Here is an 18,061-nt window from a genome sequence, read left to right on the forward strand (position 1 = left end):
CTCACTGATGATTAATACAAGGACTTGCATGTTGAAACATTTATTTATTTATTTATTTTTATATATATATATATATATATATATACACACACACACATCACATCACATCTTCAAAAGCATAATAAAACATTATAAAGCCTAATAAAACATTATATGTGTTATATAAGAAAATATTTATTCCTTGCAATGTAACATTTAATTTTTTTACATACATATTTACATCAGACAAATATTTCATAAAGGAATGTAAAAAACTTCAACTGAAATGAAAGAATGACAGAAGGGAAGAGGAAGATTAGAGGAGCTCACTGACCGTGAAAGTAGTCCCTGAGTTCCCGGGTGTTGGAAAGAGACTGGATGACACTGTTCATAAAGCATGTGTTGCCCAGGTTGACCAGGCCTGTGAAGCCTGGCAGACACACCTTCTCCTCCTCCTCCTCTTCCTCCTCAACGCTGCGCTGGCTGTGCTGGCTGCCGGCAGGAGGTGCATGGGTCATGGGCTGGACCATACAGGTGGGCTTGGGCTGAGACAGAAATAAAGGGATGAAATACCATCAAATAAACTTTATTAAGACCTTTTTTACATCAACAGTTCATTACTGATACCCCAGCCTAAAACCGCAAAGAGCAAGCAATGTAGAAGCCCAGTGGCTAGGAAAAATACCAACCCTCGAGGCTAATAGGATAATGAAATGATAAAGAAATCGGATTCCCTTTCCCCCTACTCCTCGTCCTAAATCACTTCATACCGTTTCCCTTTTTGTGCCTTTTCCATCTCCTCTCTCTCTCACCATCTCATCCTCCGTCAGTCCTCCCTCTCTCACCATCTCATCCTCCGTCAGTCCTCCCTCTCTCACCATCTCATCCTCCGTCAGTCCTCCCTCTCTCACCATCTCATCCTCCGTCAGTCCTCCCTCTCTCACCATCTCATCCTCCGTCAGTCCTCCCTCGCTCACCATCTCATCCTCCGTCAGTCCTCCCTCGCTCACCATCTCATCCTCCGTCAGTCCTCCCTCTCTCACCATCTCATCCTCCGTCAATCCTCCCTCTCTCACCATCTCATCCTCCGTCAGTCCTCCCTCGCTCACCATCTCATCCTCCGTCAGTCCTCCCTCTCTCACCATCTCATCCTCCGTCAGTCCTCCCTCTCTCACCATCTCATCCTCCGTCAGTCCTCCCACTCTCACCATCTCATCCTCCGTCAGTCCTCCCTCTCTCACCATCTCATCCTCCGTCAGTCCTCCCTCTCTCACCATCTCATCCTCCGTCAGTCCTCCCACTCTCACCATCTCATCCTCCGTCAGTCCTCCCTCTCTCACCATCTCATCCTCCGTCAATCCTCCCTCTCTCACCAGCTCATCCTCCCTCAGTCCTCCCTCTCTCACCATCTCATCCTCCGTCAGTCCTCAATCTCTCACCATCTCATCCTCCGTCAGTCCTCCCTCTCTCACCATCTCATCCTCCGTCAGTCCTCCCTCGCTCACCATCTCATCCTCCGTCAGTCCTCCCTCTCTCACCATCTCATCCTCCGTCAGTCCTCCCTCTCTCACCATCTCGTCCTCCCTCTCTCACCATCTCATCCTCCCTCTCTCACCATCTCATCCTCCGTCAGTCCTCCCTCTCTCACCATCTCATCCTCCGTCAGTCCTCCCTCTCTCATCATCTCATCCTCCGTCAGTCCTCCCTCTCTCACCATCTCATCCAACTCACCGTGACTGCAGGCTCCTGTTTGATGGGGACATGGTCTGAGACGGTGCGGGATGACACACTGTCCAGGCATCCGTCCACTGTCCGAGAGGGCTTGGGTTTCCCCTCCCCCACCCAGGGTGGCTCCTCCTTGGCAGAGAGGGAGTGCTTGCTGCTGCCCGGCTGACTGGCCTGAGAGGACGGTGCGGAGGGCACAGCAACCTTGGCGCCACCCACTGCACCTTAAACAGAGGAGGATGGAGTTTGTGGTCAACGACAAACAACTGTCAGGACCAAGAGAAGCATATTACCTTACAAGTTAAGGACATAACCTGGGCACTGTAGTTCTGCACTGACACCCAGAGACCCGCGGGCTTGTGAGAACAGCAGACTGGACTGAGACATGCATACTGAGTAACTGGATTCGTTTCAGTGGTCAGATACCTGTCCGTAGTGCTGCCTTGAATGGAAACACCCACAAACATACCTGCCTACTATAGTCACGCATAACACCAACACCTTATTAGTATACCAAACATTAAGACCCCACCTTCCTAATATCGAGTTGCGCACCCCCCCGCCCTCAGAACAACCTAAATTCAACCCTCCCGCGGTGTCAACCCTCCAAAGTAATTAACATTAGGACAGGCTCTAATGGTGTCCTAGGACACTGGTTAGACTTACAGCCAGTAGGTTACAGTCAATTGGTTCAAAGTGAAACACATCAGTATAAAAGACAGTCAGTAAACACATTTGTGTGGGAGCCATTATGTGTGTAATATTTATACGGGGCTGCTATATTTCAAACTGTGTGACAGCTAGTGTAACAGACGTCTATAACGTGTGCAGTAGAAGCCAGGCAGCAGGAAGACCTTGTGTAGCAGGGGCCTCCAGGCCCCCCCAGCGTTGGCTGTGCCTCTTCTTCAGGGTGATGTCTAAACGGGATGGGGTGAAGGCATACGTGGACTGCTCAGGCTGGATGAGGTTCCTGTAACAGAGGATCCCCAGCTTGTCAGACTCACTGTCTCAATGAGATCCAAAAAGGGACGTCTGTAAAACGTGTGTATAGAAACACCACACAAAAATCACAGACCAAGCTGGACTTGAAAGTCTTACCGGAGTTTGACTTGCCACTTAAAGACGGTGTTCGCTCCGCAGTCCGCATGAAGACGCAAGAAATTTGCATCGCTGTTTGAACGGGAAGAAAGTTCAATAAACTGGAAACACCACTAAAATCCAATTAAGATCCACTAAGGTCACCAAGGTGAAAGGTCACAAGGACCCAAGTTACCTGGTCTGGAAGAGGAGGGTGAAGTCCTGTTCTCTGAAGATCACCCTGGCCGTCTCTCTGACGATACCCTTCATGTACACGTTGACCACCATCAGGTCTGTCCCTTTCTCGTACGAGTCGTTCTTCAACAACTTCAGGTTCACCATTGGCTCTGGAACTGCTAAAAGATAACCACAGTGCCACGTTTCAGGTCACTGTCTGCAGACCATGGACTCACCGTGACAGAAATAACATTTCAGTGTCCCTTTTGAGACGTCCACTGACCTTCCTCCTGCTTTATCTCCAGAGGTTCCTCCTTAGACCGGTCCCTCTTCTCCTCCTGAGTGCTGCTGCTGCTGGAGGACTCAGCCTGCTCGGTGTCTGTTGCAGTCACAGGATTCCCTGATCCTGACCGATTGGTTGGTGTTAGAGACTCAGTGGCCTGGTCAGCCTCATTCGGAGGATGTCTCACTAGCATCTCAGAATCAGTCCTCTCGGCCTCCCCTGGCCTCTCTGTTCTGTTGGTGGAGGCTCCAGCCTTGGGGCTGATCTCAGCACTGGACACAGTGGCTGCCGGTATGATTACCTCTTCTGCACCAGCCTTGAAATCAGACTCTGGGGCCTTCTTGTCCTCCGTCTAAAACAATAAATGGGCTTTACAATCAGATCCAGAGCAGCAGAATTTCACACACACATATTTGAACCCACACAGTACTCAGTGCCTGGTGAGATGGTAGAGTCTAGAGACACCGGGACTCACCTGAACTTTCAACTCCTGCTGCGTGTGGCTGACGGCTACCTCAGGTGTTGTACCCTCATGGCCATTGCCTAGCAGCTCAGCTCGATTGTCACCAGCTGTAGATGTCTGGAAGTCCCGGCCGGTGGGACTGTGTGGTTTCCCATTGGCTGTGGACTTGGAGTGTGTATCCCTGGGCATCTCTGAGGTGGGGTCCGTGGAGACCTTGGGGGGATGGACGGGGCGCTTGGCACTGGGCTCCTGAGGCAGGTCCCCTTTACTGACACTGACCGGCTTGGTCTGCCCCTCTCCTCCAGCCTTCACCACAGACTCTAGCCTGTCGGCTGGTTTGTAGTTCATGATGCGTTTGACACCTCGCTCTGCTTTGCCACGCCTCTGTTCACACTGTGCCGGTGGAGCAGACGTCTGGCTGGACAGTTCAGGGACAGACTTCTCAGGCTTTACCAGAGGCGACTGTTTCTGGTCTTTACCGTTCTTGGCCTCCACTTTCACAGGCTGCTTCTCCTTTTTATTTTGCTGCAAGGAGGAGAGATGAGACAAAAAAAAATAAAAAAATTGTATGCATTTCTTTTAGGAATTGTGTTAAAACCTTCGCAAGAGATAGGCAATAGTCACATGATGGTAGTTGATGGTATTCCATGAGAGAAACACATGCTAAATGACAGCAGGGAGGCCAGTTGGCAGACTCACCATAAGGGAAGGCCAGGAGTGGAAGGGGATCTTCTTGTGCATGACCAGCAGGAGGAAGCCACTCTTCTCTTTGTACTGTACTTTGCTGCAGGAGCCCTCAATCTCCCCATGCAGATGACAGTCCCACTGGCGCCCATCTGGAGGGAGAGCAGTCACGGGCCATCAGACTAGTGCTAATGCTGCATGTTCAAAGTGAACGGCTAAATGCCACGCACACCAAAGACACGTACACACACTCCCTCATTCAAACACCATCTCAGCACACACTCTCCCTCCCTCATTCAAACACCATCTCAGCACACACACTTCCTCCCTCATTCAAACACCATCTCAACACACACACCCTCCCTCATTCAAATACCATCTCAGCACACACACACTCCCTCCCTCATTCAAACACCATCTCAGCACACACCCTCCCTCATTCAAACACCATCTCAGCACACGCACACACACTCCCTCATTCAAACACCATCTCAGCACACACACACAAACTCCCCCATTCAAACACCATCTCAGCACACACACACACACTCCCTCATTCAAACACCATCTCAGCACAAACACACCCTCCCTCATTCAAACACCATCTCAGCACAAACACACCCTCCCTCATTCAAACACCATCTCAACACACAAACTCCCTCAAATACCATCTCAACACACACTCCCTCCCTCATTCAAACACCATCTCAACACACACACTCCCTCAAATACCATCTCAGCACACACACACTCCCTCCCTCATTCAAACACCATCTCAACACACACACTCCCTCATTCAAACACCATCTCAACACACACACTCCCTCATTCAAACACCATCTCAACACACACACTCCCTCATTCAAACACCATCTCAACACACACACTCCCTCATTCAAACACCATCTCAATACAAACACTCCCTCATTCAAACACCATCTCAACACAAACACAAAACAAGCCTGTACAAGCTCTCATACACATGCAATCATCACATACACTTAGGCTATAAGACATGTAGTTAGTTTGTGATCTCACCTGGGAAGCGGGCATGACAGTCTGTGTCGGTGAAGGTAGTGGTGACGTCCTCCACCCTCTGCACCCCGTCTCCACAGCGCAGCCTCGCGATCACCTCATTAGCATTCTGCTTCCAGTCCACAAACACATCTACACAGCACCGAGCGAGCAGAGACAACACAGTCTGTCAGAGGACTACCACACTCAGCATACCACAGGGATTACCTCTAAAACGGATTCTGTAACAAGAACACTTTGTCCACAGCGCCCGCTGTGACTGTGTTAGACAAGCATGCAAATCAACCTAGAATAGTCCACAACAGATCAGTACAGCTAGACGTAGAGGAATATATAAGGGTTGAATATTTTACCGGTATTTTACTAAATGTTCCAACCTGACAATACATCACTTTTCTCCCGGGTAACCTGGTATTTTCCCGCCAAAACCGGAAGTGTCATTCAAAAGCCTAATTAAAGCCTAATAAAACATTATAAAGCCTAATAATACATTATAAAGCATTATAAAGCCTAATAAAACATTATAAAGCATTATAAAGCCTAATAAAACATTATAAAGCCTAATAAAAGCATTATAAAGCCTAATAATGCATTATAAAGCATTATAAAGCCTAATAAAACATTATAACGCATTATAATGCCTAATAAAACATTATAAAGCCTAATAAAACATTACAAAGCATTATAAAGCCTAATAAAACATTATAAAGCCTAATAAAGCATTACAAAGCATTATAAAGCCTAATAAAACATTATAAAGCCTAATAAAACATTATAAAGCATTATAAAGCCTAATAAAAGCATTATAAAGCCTAATAATGCATTATAAAGCCTAATAAAACATTATAAAGCATTATAAAGCCTAATAAAACATTATAAAGCCTAATAAAACATTATAAAGCATTATAAAGCCTAATAAAGCATTATAAAGCCTAATAAAACATTATAAAGCCTAATAAAACATTATAAAGCCTAATAATACATTATAAAGCATTATAAAGCCTAATAAAACATTATAAAGCCTAATAAAACATAAAGCCTAATAAAAGCATTATAAAGCCTAATAAAAGCATTATAAAGCCTAATAATGCATTATAAAGCCTAATAATGCATTATAAAGCCTAATAAAACATTGTAAAGCATTATAAAGCCTAATAAAACATAAAGCATTATAAAGCCTAATAAAACATTATAAAGCCTAATAAAAGCATTATAAAGCCTAATAATGCATTATAAAGCCTAATAAAACATTATAAAGCATTATAAAGCCTAATAAAGCATTATAAAGCCTAATAAAACATTATAAAGCCTAATAATACATTATAAAGCATTATAAAGCCTAATAAAACATTATAAAGCCTAATAATACATTATAAAGCCTAATAAAACATTATAAAGCCTAATAAAACATCATAAAGCCTAATAAAACATTATAAAGCCTAATAAAACATTATAAAGCCTAATAAAGCATTATAAAGCCTAATAAAACATTATAGAGCCTAATAAAGCATTATAAAGCCTAATAAAACCTAATAAAACATTATAAAGCCTAATAAAACATTATAAAGCATTATAAAGCCTAATAAAACATTATAAAGCCTAATAATACATTATAAAGCCTAATAAAACATTGTAAAGCATTATAAAGCCTAATAAAACATTATAAAGCCTAATAAAACATAAAGCCTTATTATTATTTTTTTTTAACCTTTATTTAACTAGGCAAGTCGGTTAAGAACAAATTCTTATTTTCAATGACGGCCTAGGAACAGTGGGTTAACTGCCTGTTCAGGGGCAGAACGACAGATTTTGTACCTTGTCAGCTTGGGGATTTGAACTTGCAACCTTTCGGTTACTTGCGTACTATTGTTTGTACAGATGAACGTGGTACCTTGAGGCAATTGGAAATTGCTCCCAAGGATGAACCAGACTTGTGGAGGTCTACAATTATTTTCTGAGGTCTTGGCTGATTTATTTAGATTTTCCCATGATGTCAAGCAAAGAGGCACTGAGTTTGAAGATAGGCTAAATTACATCATTTGAGTCAATTGGAGATGTACATGTGGATGTATTTCAAGACCTATCAGAAGCTTCTAAAGCCATGACATAATTTTCTGGAATTTTCCAAGCTGTTTAAAAGGCACAGTCAGCTTAGTGCATGTAAACTTCTGACCCACTGGAATTGTGATACAGTGAATTATAAGTGAAATCATCTGTCTGTAAAGAATTGTTGGTAAAAATGACTTGTGTCATGCAAAGTAGATGTCCTAAACGACTTGCCAAAACTAAAGTTTGTTAAAAATACATTTGTGGAGTTGTTGAAAAACAAGTTAATGGCTCCAACCTAAGTGCATGTAAACTTCCGACTTCAACTGTATTTTGGATGCAATTTGAATGGATTGCGAGAGGGCTCGCGACTGCGCTGATTTAATGCAACAATATTCGAGCGATATGCTGTTTTTAAACTCTGCAGCTGCAAAAAAACATTTAAACAAGGTGACCCCCGATAGCCAGATGGAGATGGGTAAATTAGAAGCGCATTGGGTCATTATACTACTGCAGTATAGAATATGCTGCAGCAAATGTAGGCCTACATGTTACCATGATGAGATGATAGGTTTACAAGCATTGCGAACTGCACTCCATACTGACGGGCTGTCTGTCCCCACCCTGAGCGTTGATTCATCATCACGCCGAGGCCGTAGAGAAGCCAGATTGAGACATGGCAAATAATTTATCAATTCCATTTCACGCCAATCTGTTCATATAAATAATTTACTATAATTTACCGGTTTCGCTCAGTTATTTATCCCGGGAAAAGGGAGTGGTTTTGAGAGGTAAATCCGGTAACCGGGTTCCCTCCATTCAACCATAGACTGGATATAATTTAGTTAGAAGACTAGATTTACTATACCTATACAAATACCACTAGATATAGATCAATGCACTCAGTCATCTGAAAACAGCTTCAAAATACTGCAGCATCACAAGAGACTAGATTTACAGAAATGCACACAATAACTTCTAAAAGCCTGTTTTTTTCTTTGTAATTATGGGGTATTGCGTATAGATTGATTAATTGAATATTTTCCGAATGCAACAACTTCTTTGGACGGTACAAAAATGAATCCACTGCTAAAACATTTGTTTCACTAGACACTCCCAAACAACAACTTGTTAAAATTCACAAACATACAAAATAAGATACAAATAATCCTCATTCTGATAAAAAAATAAACCTGAAATAAGAAATCACAAACATTGGCAATGCTCAGCCAACCTACCTTGTCACTGTGAAGCTGCAGCACCTGCCTTCTAAGTTGAAAGGCCCTCAAACAACCTCATGTTCTCTTGAGTCAGCATGGAGCCTGGGGTTCTCTTCTTGGCAGTGCGTGGAGGTCATGTATGAGAGTTCAGCTCAGTCTACTACGGTACCCATGTTCACCACTACTACAGACTTGTTTATTCTCCTGCCATCTCACACACATATAGTAAACAACTCTCTCTCTCTCTCTCACACACACTGTATGTATACAACACACCCTCGCTCTCTCGCGCACACACACAGTATACAACACAACCTCGCTCTCACACAAGCTGTAAAATGTCCCAGGCAACACCAACACCTCTACGGCTGGGCTCCCAGTCAGGCTGTAATCCATGTGACCCCGCTCCCCATAGACCCGGTCCACTATGACATCATAGTATTGACGGTTGTCCTCCTTTGAACGAAATTGCTTTTACCACTAGGCTAGTCCGTAGCGTCTGTCACTTGTGTTTTCTCGAAATTGTTGAAAGGCCTGTCACTTGCACATAGATCCACATACTTTCAATGTATGATAGGAATTTCGCTAATGTGTTAACCCACTAAAATATGAAAGAAACTGGGGAGATGCTTGGTGCGAATCAGTGAATGGCATAGACAACAGCCAAGGCATTGGAAGGGACACAAAGGATATAGTGTGGACAATAAGACCGAGGGTAGCTAGATGAGGCAAGAGGAGGACGTTGTGTGGGTGGAGAATCATGCTGGCCGGCCCTCTGAATTGATTGGGGTAATAAGTTCTAGTTGGAAACAGCAGAGCAGGGGGAGGCACAGCAGCGTTCTCTCGTGACTGTGACAAAGCCCGTTTCCCTGGATCCGGCCTTACATCAGCTAGGATTACAACTCTTCAGCATTAAGCAGAGAGCAGCAACCAGCGCATGATACCTACCAATACCGGCCAGTGTTTCCCCTATATGCATCTAGGAAGAGGAGGGCCTCTAAAACCACACCATTGGCCACACTATTAGCTAACATGAGTGGTTGGTGATCAGGCATTAGCTCCCTCCATCAGGGATCACATCTCAATTTCAGACAATACATAGACATTTCTTAAACTAGACACTAATGTACTTGTCCTCTTGCTCAGTTGTGCCCCGGGGCCTCCCACTCCTCTGTCTATTCTGATTAGAGCCAGTTTGTGCGGTTCTGTGAAGGGAGTAGTACACAGCGTTGTACGAGATCTTCAGTTTCTTGACAGTTTCTCGCATGCAATATCCTTCATTTCTCAGAACAAGAATAGACTGACGAGTTTCAGAAGAAAGGTCTGTGTTTCTGGCCATTTTGAGCCAGTTACCGAACCCACAAATGCTGATTCTCCAGATACTAGTCTAAAGAAGGCCAGTTTCACTGCTTTTTTAAAAATCAGGACAACCGTTTTCAGCTGTGCTAACATAATTGCAAAAGGGTTTTCTAATGATCAATTAGCCATTCAAAATGATAAACTTGGATTAGCTAACACAACATGTCACTGGAACACAGGAGTGATGGTTGCTGATAAATGTAGATATTACATTACAAAAACCAGCCGTTTCCAGCTACAATGGTCATTTAAAACATTAACAATGTCTACACTTTATTTCTGATCAATTTGGTGTTAATTTTAAAAAAAAGAAAAAATACTTTCTTTCATAAACAGACATTTCTAAGTGACCCCAAACGTTGAACAGGAGTGTACATGTTTCAAGCAGACCACCATCGTCCCTATGCCCAAGAAAGCCAAGGTAACCTGCCTAAATGTCTACAGTAGCCATGAAGTGCTTTGAGAGGCTGGTCATGGCTCACAACACCATCATCCCGGAAACCCCAGACCCAATCTCAATCACAATCCACACTGCCCTTTCCCACCTGTACAAAAGGAACACCTATGTGAGAATGCTGTTCATTGACTACAGCTCAGCATTCAACCACACAGTACCCACAAAGCTCATCACTAAGCTAAGGACACTGGGACTAAACATCTCCCTCTACAACTGGATCCTGGAGTTCCTTACGGGCTGCCCCTAGGTGGTAAGTGTAGGGAAGAACACATCTGCCACGCTGATCCTCAACACGGGGGCCCCTCAGGGGTGCGTGCTTAGTCCCCTCCTGTACTGCCTGTTCACCCATGACTGCGTGGCCAAGCACGACTCCAACACGATCATTAAGTCTGCCGATGACAACAGTGGTAGGCCTGATTACCGACAACAATTAGACAGCCTAAAGGGAGGTCAGAGACGAGGCAGTGTGGTGCCAGGACAACAACCTCTCCCTCAACGTGAGCAAGACAAAGAAGATGATCGTGGACTACAGGAAAAGGAGGGCCGAACACGTCCCCATTCACGTCGACAGGTCTGTAGTGGAACAGTTTGAGAGTTTCAAGTGCCACATCACCAAACTATCCATGGTCCAAACATTCCAAGAAAGTCATGAAGAGGGCAAGACAATCCCTTTTCCCCCTCAAGAGACTGAAAATATTTGTCATGGGTCCCCAGATCCTCAAAAGGTTCCACAGCTGCACCATCGAGAGCAACACTGCCTGATATGGCAACTCCTCGGCCTCCGACCGCAAGGAGCTACAGGGGGTAGTGCGTCCGGCCCAGTACATCACTGGGGCCAGGCTTCCTGCCATCCAGGACCTCTAGTTTAACTGCAAGATATAAGTTGCAACTATGATGTTTGTTCCTCAAACTATTCATTTTATTCAAACTGAAAAAGATGAGGTAAATAGCCCACATTATCCAGAAAAATAGATTTCAGGTTAAATTGAAATAGAAGGGTTTCAGTGTTACTTATTTTATCATTCTGATTTTACATGAGCCTAAATTAATCTAAAATGTACAATAGGTAGGGCCCTATAAAAATCAATTTAATCAATTTTCTTTCAACAAATTCTGTTTTCGCCGGTTAGTTTTTTCAGGGTTCCGTTATCCAGGTTCACTCTGAAAGATACATTTTTATTTATTTATAGAAAAAACAACAGAAGTGTTCTAAGTCCACAACAGAAACAAACGTGTTGAGCGTTCAGGTAACGGTATTTTATTAGCATCCCCATTAGCTGTTGCAAAAGCAGCAGCTACTCTCCATGGGGTCCACATGAAACATGACATAATACAGAACATTAATAGACAACTACAGCCCAAGGACAGAACTACATACATTTTTTCAAAAAAAGGCCCACGTAGCCTACATATCAATACATATGCACAGACTATCTAGGTCAAATAGGGGGGGGGGGGGGGGGGGGGGGGGCGTTGCGCCAAAACAAACACCCATTGGATTTATTAAAATAGTCAGGATATAATTCTGACAGGTAAACATAGGCTACTTTCAGAAGGAGGCTCTCCACTACACACTGTTCCTGCAGTGATGATTCACCATTATCAAATGTTTTCAGAATGCATCTGCTGATAAATCGCCAAAAATGCTAATGTGGGAAACAAATTAATGGCTCTCTCACCGAAGCGATTCGGTAGGCTACAATGACTAACGAGACGAAAGTCACTCACTGCGGGGTCACAGTCTGGCAAGCCCTGACATCCTAGGAAAGGAAACCTAAAAAACGATTGGTTTACTTGTCCCGATGCGACGAACATATAGTATAATCACGTTGCACGATTTATGAATGGCAAAGGGACATTGGAGATCGACTTTATTCAGTCAGTTCAACACCTTTTATTAACTAGTCAACACCTAGCTGTTCAGTTGTCAATCAACGCACGGTAAAAAGGCAATGCCACACGACTCCACGTGGACAGCTATGTGAAGCACATGAAAGAAAATAAACGATTGTGCCAGAAAACAATAATTATGGCCAGGTGGATTTCAACTCATCGTTACCACTTACATTTACACGGGACGTGCAAATTCACAAGTATCATGCGCTCTCCCTCAGTGTTAAGACATTCTACTGCAACTAACCACATCACACAAATTAGACCAGGAGGCAGGACAGACAGCAGACTGTGTTTCCCTGTCATCAGTGGCTTTGTGATTAACAGGCAGAAAATGCCTATCAGTCATTATGGCAGGAGAGGAATCGACAGACTAGCGAATAAAACGTTTTAAATGAAAAGTAGCCTAGTTAAAGCTGCAATATGTAACTTTTTTGGGCGACCAGACCAAATTCACATAGAAATGCGTGTTATAGTTATGTCATTCTCATTGAAAGCAAGTCTAAGAAGCAGTATGGTGCCGATAGCCTTGGCCGCTTTGTTGTAGCACCGCCTGGTACGACAACTGCACCGTCCACAACCACAGGGCTCTCCAGAGGTTGGTACGGTCAGCCCAACGCATCACCGGGAGCACACTGCCAGCACCTTTGGGACATCTACAGCACCCGGTGTCACAGGAAGGTCAAGAAGATCATCAACGACCTCAGTCACCAGGGTCACGGGCTGTTCACCCCACTATCATCCAGAACGTGCGGTTAGTACAGGTGCATCAAAGCTGGGACAGAGAGACGGGCAAAACAGCTTCTTTCCCAAGGTCATTAGACTGTTACATAGCCATCACTAGCCAGTTTCCTGCCCTGAACTTAGTCACTAGCTGGCTACCACCCGGTTACTCAACCCTGTACCTTAGAGGCTGCTGCTCTAGGCACATGGAACACTGTTTAATAACGGAAGACTGGTCACTTTAATAATGTGTACATACTGTTTACCCATTTCATATGCATATACTGTATTCTAGTCAAGGCCTATCCTATTTTACTATTACTGTACATATACGGCACTGTTGGAGCTAGGAACACATGCATTCCCTACAACCGCAATAACATCTGCTAAACGTGTGTATGTGACCAATAGAATTCGATGTAGATCTATTTTATGTACGCCATTTCCATTCTTAAGTTTCGCCTTTGTGTCTTTTACTTTCAGATTCGTACACCAGCTTCAAATAGATGAAACCAATAAAACAACATATTTGTTAATAGAAAAAGGTATCTCACAGCAGTTAAGATGGTAGAATGACTCTCTACACTACAGACAATAGTTTTGTCACAGAACCTGAAATTAGAATTGAGCAACCAGGAAATAGCGGATGGATTTCTGCATTAACGCATCTAATGCGAAGTGGAAAAAGTAGGCGGTTGAAAATGTGTCTGTAACCGGCTGATTAGCCAACGGCGCTAATGGAAAACACTGCAGAGATGACACAAAGCCCATTTCAAGTACCGTTCAACACCACTAGTCTCCCCCATTTATCATCAGATTTTATGTCATATATAAATCAAAAATAGGCTCAACATAAGGATGATTTTTTTCCTTCACTAAATTGGTCAGAAGACCAACGAGATCAGCAAAAAAAAAAAAAAAACTAATGTGAAAAGATCTGATGTGATTGGCCAAATCAAAAAAAAAAGTGACCTACATATATTTTGCAGATGTTGTCACAGGTGCAGTGAAATGCTTAGGCTTTAAGCCCCAACGATGCAGTAATACCTAACAATACACACAAATCCCTCAAATTAAAATAAATATCAGAACAAGCCATGTTAGAGTGCAGAAAATATATATATAATGGTGTGAATAGACTGTATATGAATAGAAAAGGTGTGTACAGCAGTAGTTATATAGGACGAACCTTGACTAGAATACAGTACATACATATGAAGTGGGTAAAACAGTATGTAAACATTATTAAAAAGTGACCAGGGTTCAATGACTATGTACATAGGGGAGCAGCCTCTAAGGTGCAGGGTTGTAGCCGGCAAGAAGCAGTGACTAAGGTTCAGGGCTGGGTACTGGGAGGAGGCCGGCTAATGGTGACTATTTAACAGTCTGATGGCCTGGAGATAGAAGCTGTTTTTCCCAGTTTCTCGGTCCCAGCTTTGATGCACCTGTAATGTCTCCGCCTTCTAGATGGTAGCGTGGTGAATGGGCCGTGGCTCAGGTCCTTGATTAGTTTTTTGGCGTTCCTGTGACACCGGGTGCTGTAGATGTCCTGAAGGGCAGGCAGTGTGCTCTCAATAACACGTTAGTCAAAAGACCAATTAGTGGGAAAACAATATCAAAATTGGGCTGCCGTGTAAACACAGGCAAATAGACTTGTTCTCAGCCAACACTCTACCAATGCTAATAAAGCAGCATCTCAGGGACGTACCCTCATGCTTTGCCAAGTTAACCACAGCCCAAAACTCTCCCCTTCAACCATTTCACCTTTCTTGTGCTCTGCATTGGCCCCTGCTGCTGCTCGCTTGGCCTCCCTGCTCTCCTGGTTGGCCCTGTCCTTCTGCTTCTTCTTGCTGGTGCTGTCATCTGCGCTGCGCTGACCCCCATTCCGCCGACCTGACTCACTGCTGCTGGCCATCTTCAGGCGCTTGGCGCTCACGGGCCGCCCGTCCCCGGCGTCACTGCTGCTGCTGGGGTCTGGTTCTGGGGTGTGCCGCTTTCTACCCGGTCCAGCTATCTTGGCGATGATACAGGTCAGAAATCTCCCGGAACAGAATCAGAGGTCCTGAGAAGAGTCAGGGGACCCACCAGCTATGAATGAGTGTTGCAGAGCTACATAAGAGTCATAAAGAGTGTGATCTGTGGTGTATATAGTAGGTTACAGAATATATGATCAATTAAGTCATTTACACACATGCAAATTTGAAACCTGACCCCAGTCAGATTAAACTCACATTTTAAACATTTCCGGTACATTGATCTGATTGGAATCTGTCTGCAAACATTGCAATAGGTATCTCTGCATTTACTACCAAGATGACTCGGGGTGGCTGTCTTATTGAGTATCCCAATCATTTGTGATATTAGCTACTGTATCTAGCTAGCTATCTTGAATATTTTGCCTTGGATTTTGCCCATGAATGTTGCACCCTGGATTGCAAGACAATGTGACTTCGGTACAATGCTAACTAAAGTCAACTACAATGTCTAAGTGGATAGCTAGACTATAGTTGCTTACTTTATACGTTGCATTTGATTAATAATAGTATGCCTAACATTAAACCTTTATGTACATTTCTGCCAGTCTCTTTGCCCTCAACGCAATGGCGTCATGTTCATGCGGCAAGTTAGTTGTTAGCTAGTGACGACCAGTTACTTAACGTTAGGTAGCTAACTAAGTTAGCTAGCATGCTAAAATAAGATACTTGGCTATCAATGTTCATTGGCCAATCAGTTCATCAAAAATCTGACAATTTAACGTTAAAATGTTAACAGAATCTATATAAATGTCAGTAACAACAGGGATAAATTGCCAATGTAACATTAACGTTACCTGGCTAACTGGCTAGCCGGCTAACGTTAGCTAAGCTAACAACAGTTAGACAACTAGCTTTATCTTCCTAGCTAAATTACTAGCAGTTCTGGCGAATGTCATTAGCTTGTTAGCTAATTTCGCTACCAAACGTTTGTCAGTTATTGACAAGCTAAACAAACAATAGCTATTGACAATAGCGCCTCATGACTAATAATTGAACATTTCTAAAAAAAAATACATTTAAAAAATACTAGCCAGTATGACCGACTACTTACAAAACATGTATAATTTGGAGTGTCGTCTCCCCGTCTTTGTGCACAATGGCCGGCGAGTCCGTACTTCTTCAGCCCTCCCTAAGCTCCTTGACCGCCGCGGGCCTCTGCTCACCCCTTCCCGCAATCGAAATCCCGTACTCTTGGTGTTTCTAGAATATTCTCGTTATCCGGGTATCTCTTATAGATTCCTAAATATTTTAATCAAATATAGGTGACGTGAATGGCAACAAAACGATATATCGCTTCAACCTAAGTTACTTTATCAGCCCACGGGAAATGACTCGCACTTTGTTTAGGAACAAAAACAGTCCAAACCGAAAACCACTTTGAAGACTGACCACTTCCTGGAGGCAGGCAGGCTGAGGCGGCACTGTAGAAACCGACCCCTCACAATGGAAAACTCTCAATTGCATGATCTCCTCGCGTCCTCTCTCATCGCTTCCTTCTAAAAATCCATTGGATGAGAAAGCCAAAGAAAGCCCCTCTGACCTTCTCCTCCAATGGGGTTTGAGAAAGAGACGAGAGGACGCGAGAATTGTGCAATTGAACATCTCTATTGAGATTCTCCCATGTGACAAAGGTTTTCTTGGCTGGTTCTACAGGAAGGCAGCTATGAAACCAGTGTATGAGATTAGTAAAACAGGCCTATTATATGGGGTTTATAATAGAGAGATGTTGAATAAGACATGAACTAGTTTAGACATGACAATTTTTAACTACATTCTCCTTAGGTGATCCACACCTCTCTCCCCACCATTGCATATATTGCATTGTATGTTTATTGTGTGCATTGATGGCGTTCCAGTTTTATTAGTCACACAATTTCAGTTTTCCTACACTGGAGGGTGGAAATACTTTTTCAGTATTATTGTCAGGCAACTCACAAACAGCTTTCTCTCAATTACAGAAACAATACCATCCATTGAGTCTATGTAGTGTTTAAAGAGAACAAGCATCCCATAATTTAATCCAGGAGAGATCAGAAACCATGTCAAAGTCACCGATCATACCCCGGTTCATCATCATGTCGGTACACATAACAACTTTTGTTCATTGTTTTTCCAGAACAATTTATTCATAAGTACTTTTTTGGCATTATTTATATTCTGAATGTGGCAGTGTTTGGAGGATGATCTGAGTTGAGGCTAAACATATTTGCACATTTTCGTATTCTTCACACACACAAATGGATAATTATTTTCGTAAATGTCATGTGGAGCCACTTCTATCCTTCAGTTGAAAGTCACACAGTAATACACTGAGGGCACACAATGTTATATTAGATGTGTGAAATCTTACAATCAACAAGACACAGTTACACAGTGTAGTTGGATAAGCACCATGGCTGTAGGTGCAGTACTGAGTTCCTCACTAGAGCGCATAGGGTGTACACCCTACAAGAGAGTAAAGCAATAGTAGGCTCACATAGTGTCTGCAGTCAGTCAGTGTTTGGTTTAACTCGGCCAGGTCCCTGTTTACTGACAGGTGTTGTAGATCTGAATCTGTTTGTTGATGTCGTTGAGGATAGCCTTCATCTTGTCTTCTAGGCCGTCCAACTGCCGGGCTTTGCCCTCCAACCTTTTCTGGTTCTCTTCATAGTCTTTCTCTAGTTCTGTGGATATAAAGTGTGTCAAGTTTATATCTTAATGTTTAATCTCAGAATAACCAGACTTGACTGACTGATATACTGTAGACCTGTCCTGGCACCCCAATGGTGGAACCAGCTTCCCTCTGAAGCTAGGATAGCAGAGTCCCTGCCCATCTTCAGAAAGCACCTGAAACCTCTTTGAACAGGTATCTTAAATAAATACAAAAAATATATATAATAATCTTGACTCCTATCTAAAGTAGAT

General features: G+C 43.4%; 2 protein-coding genes across 22 annotated transcripts in view; both read right to left on the reverse strand.

The window, feature by feature from the left end:
- LOC139368943 (ubiquitin carboxyl-terminal hydrolase 19-like) overlaps positions 1-16,617 on the reverse strand; it is a 31,176-nt gene extending 14,559 nt beyond the window's left edge. For 6 of the 19 annotated variants that reach the window (XM_071108459.1, XM_071108457.1, XM_071108449.1 and 3 more), the window contains exons 1-11: positions 16,209-16,517; positions 14,886-15,183; positions 5,427-5,555; positions 4,404-4,540; positions 3,717-4,229; positions 3,242-3,593; positions 2,978-3,137; positions 2,803-2,874; positions 2,559-2,674; positions 1,711-1,928; positions 314-524 (exon numbers count right to left, since the gene is read on the reverse strand). In XM_071108459.1, coding sequence (XP_070964560.1) covers positions 314-524; positions 1,711-1,928; positions 2,559-2,674; positions 2,803-2,874; positions 2,978-3,137; positions 3,242-3,593; positions 3,717-4,229; positions 4,404-4,540; positions 5,427-5,555; positions 14,886-15,036 — 2,059 coding nt within the window. In that variant the 5' untranslated portion in view covers positions 15,037-15,183; positions 16,209-16,517. Of the gene's footprint in view, positions 1-313; positions 525-1,710; positions 1,929-2,558; positions 2,675-2,802; positions 2,875-2,977; positions 3,138-3,241; positions 3,594-3,716; positions 4,230-4,403; positions 4,541-5,426; positions 5,556-14,885; positions 15,184-16,208 lie in introns of all 19 variants that reach the window. The other 13 variants (XM_071108467.1, XM_071108464.1, XM_071108450.1 and 10 more) reach the window with 10 other exon arrangements.
- A 644-nt stretch (positions 16,618-17,261) lies between these two features.
- LOC139368946 (laminin subunit beta-2-like) overlaps positions 17,262-18,061 on the reverse strand; it is a 62,456-nt gene continuing 61,656 nt past the window's right edge. For all 3 annotated transcript variants that reach the window (XM_071108469.1, XM_071108471.1, XM_071108470.1), the window contains exon 34: positions 17,262-17,820. In XM_071108469.1, coding sequence (XP_070964570.1) covers positions 17,684-17,820 — 137 coding nt within the window. In that variant the 3' untranslated portion in view covers positions 17,262-17,683. The remainder of the gene's footprint in view (positions 17,821-18,061) is intronic.

The sequence above is a fragment of the Oncorhynchus clarkii genome, chromosome 16 (assembly GCF_045791955.1).
Source record: "Oncorhynchus clarkii lewisi isolate Uvic-CL-2024 chromosome 16, UVic_Ocla_1.0, whole genome shotgun sequence".
NCBI lineage: Eukaryota > Metazoa > Chordata > Actinopteri > Salmoniformes > Salmonidae > Oncorhynchus > Oncorhynchus clarkii.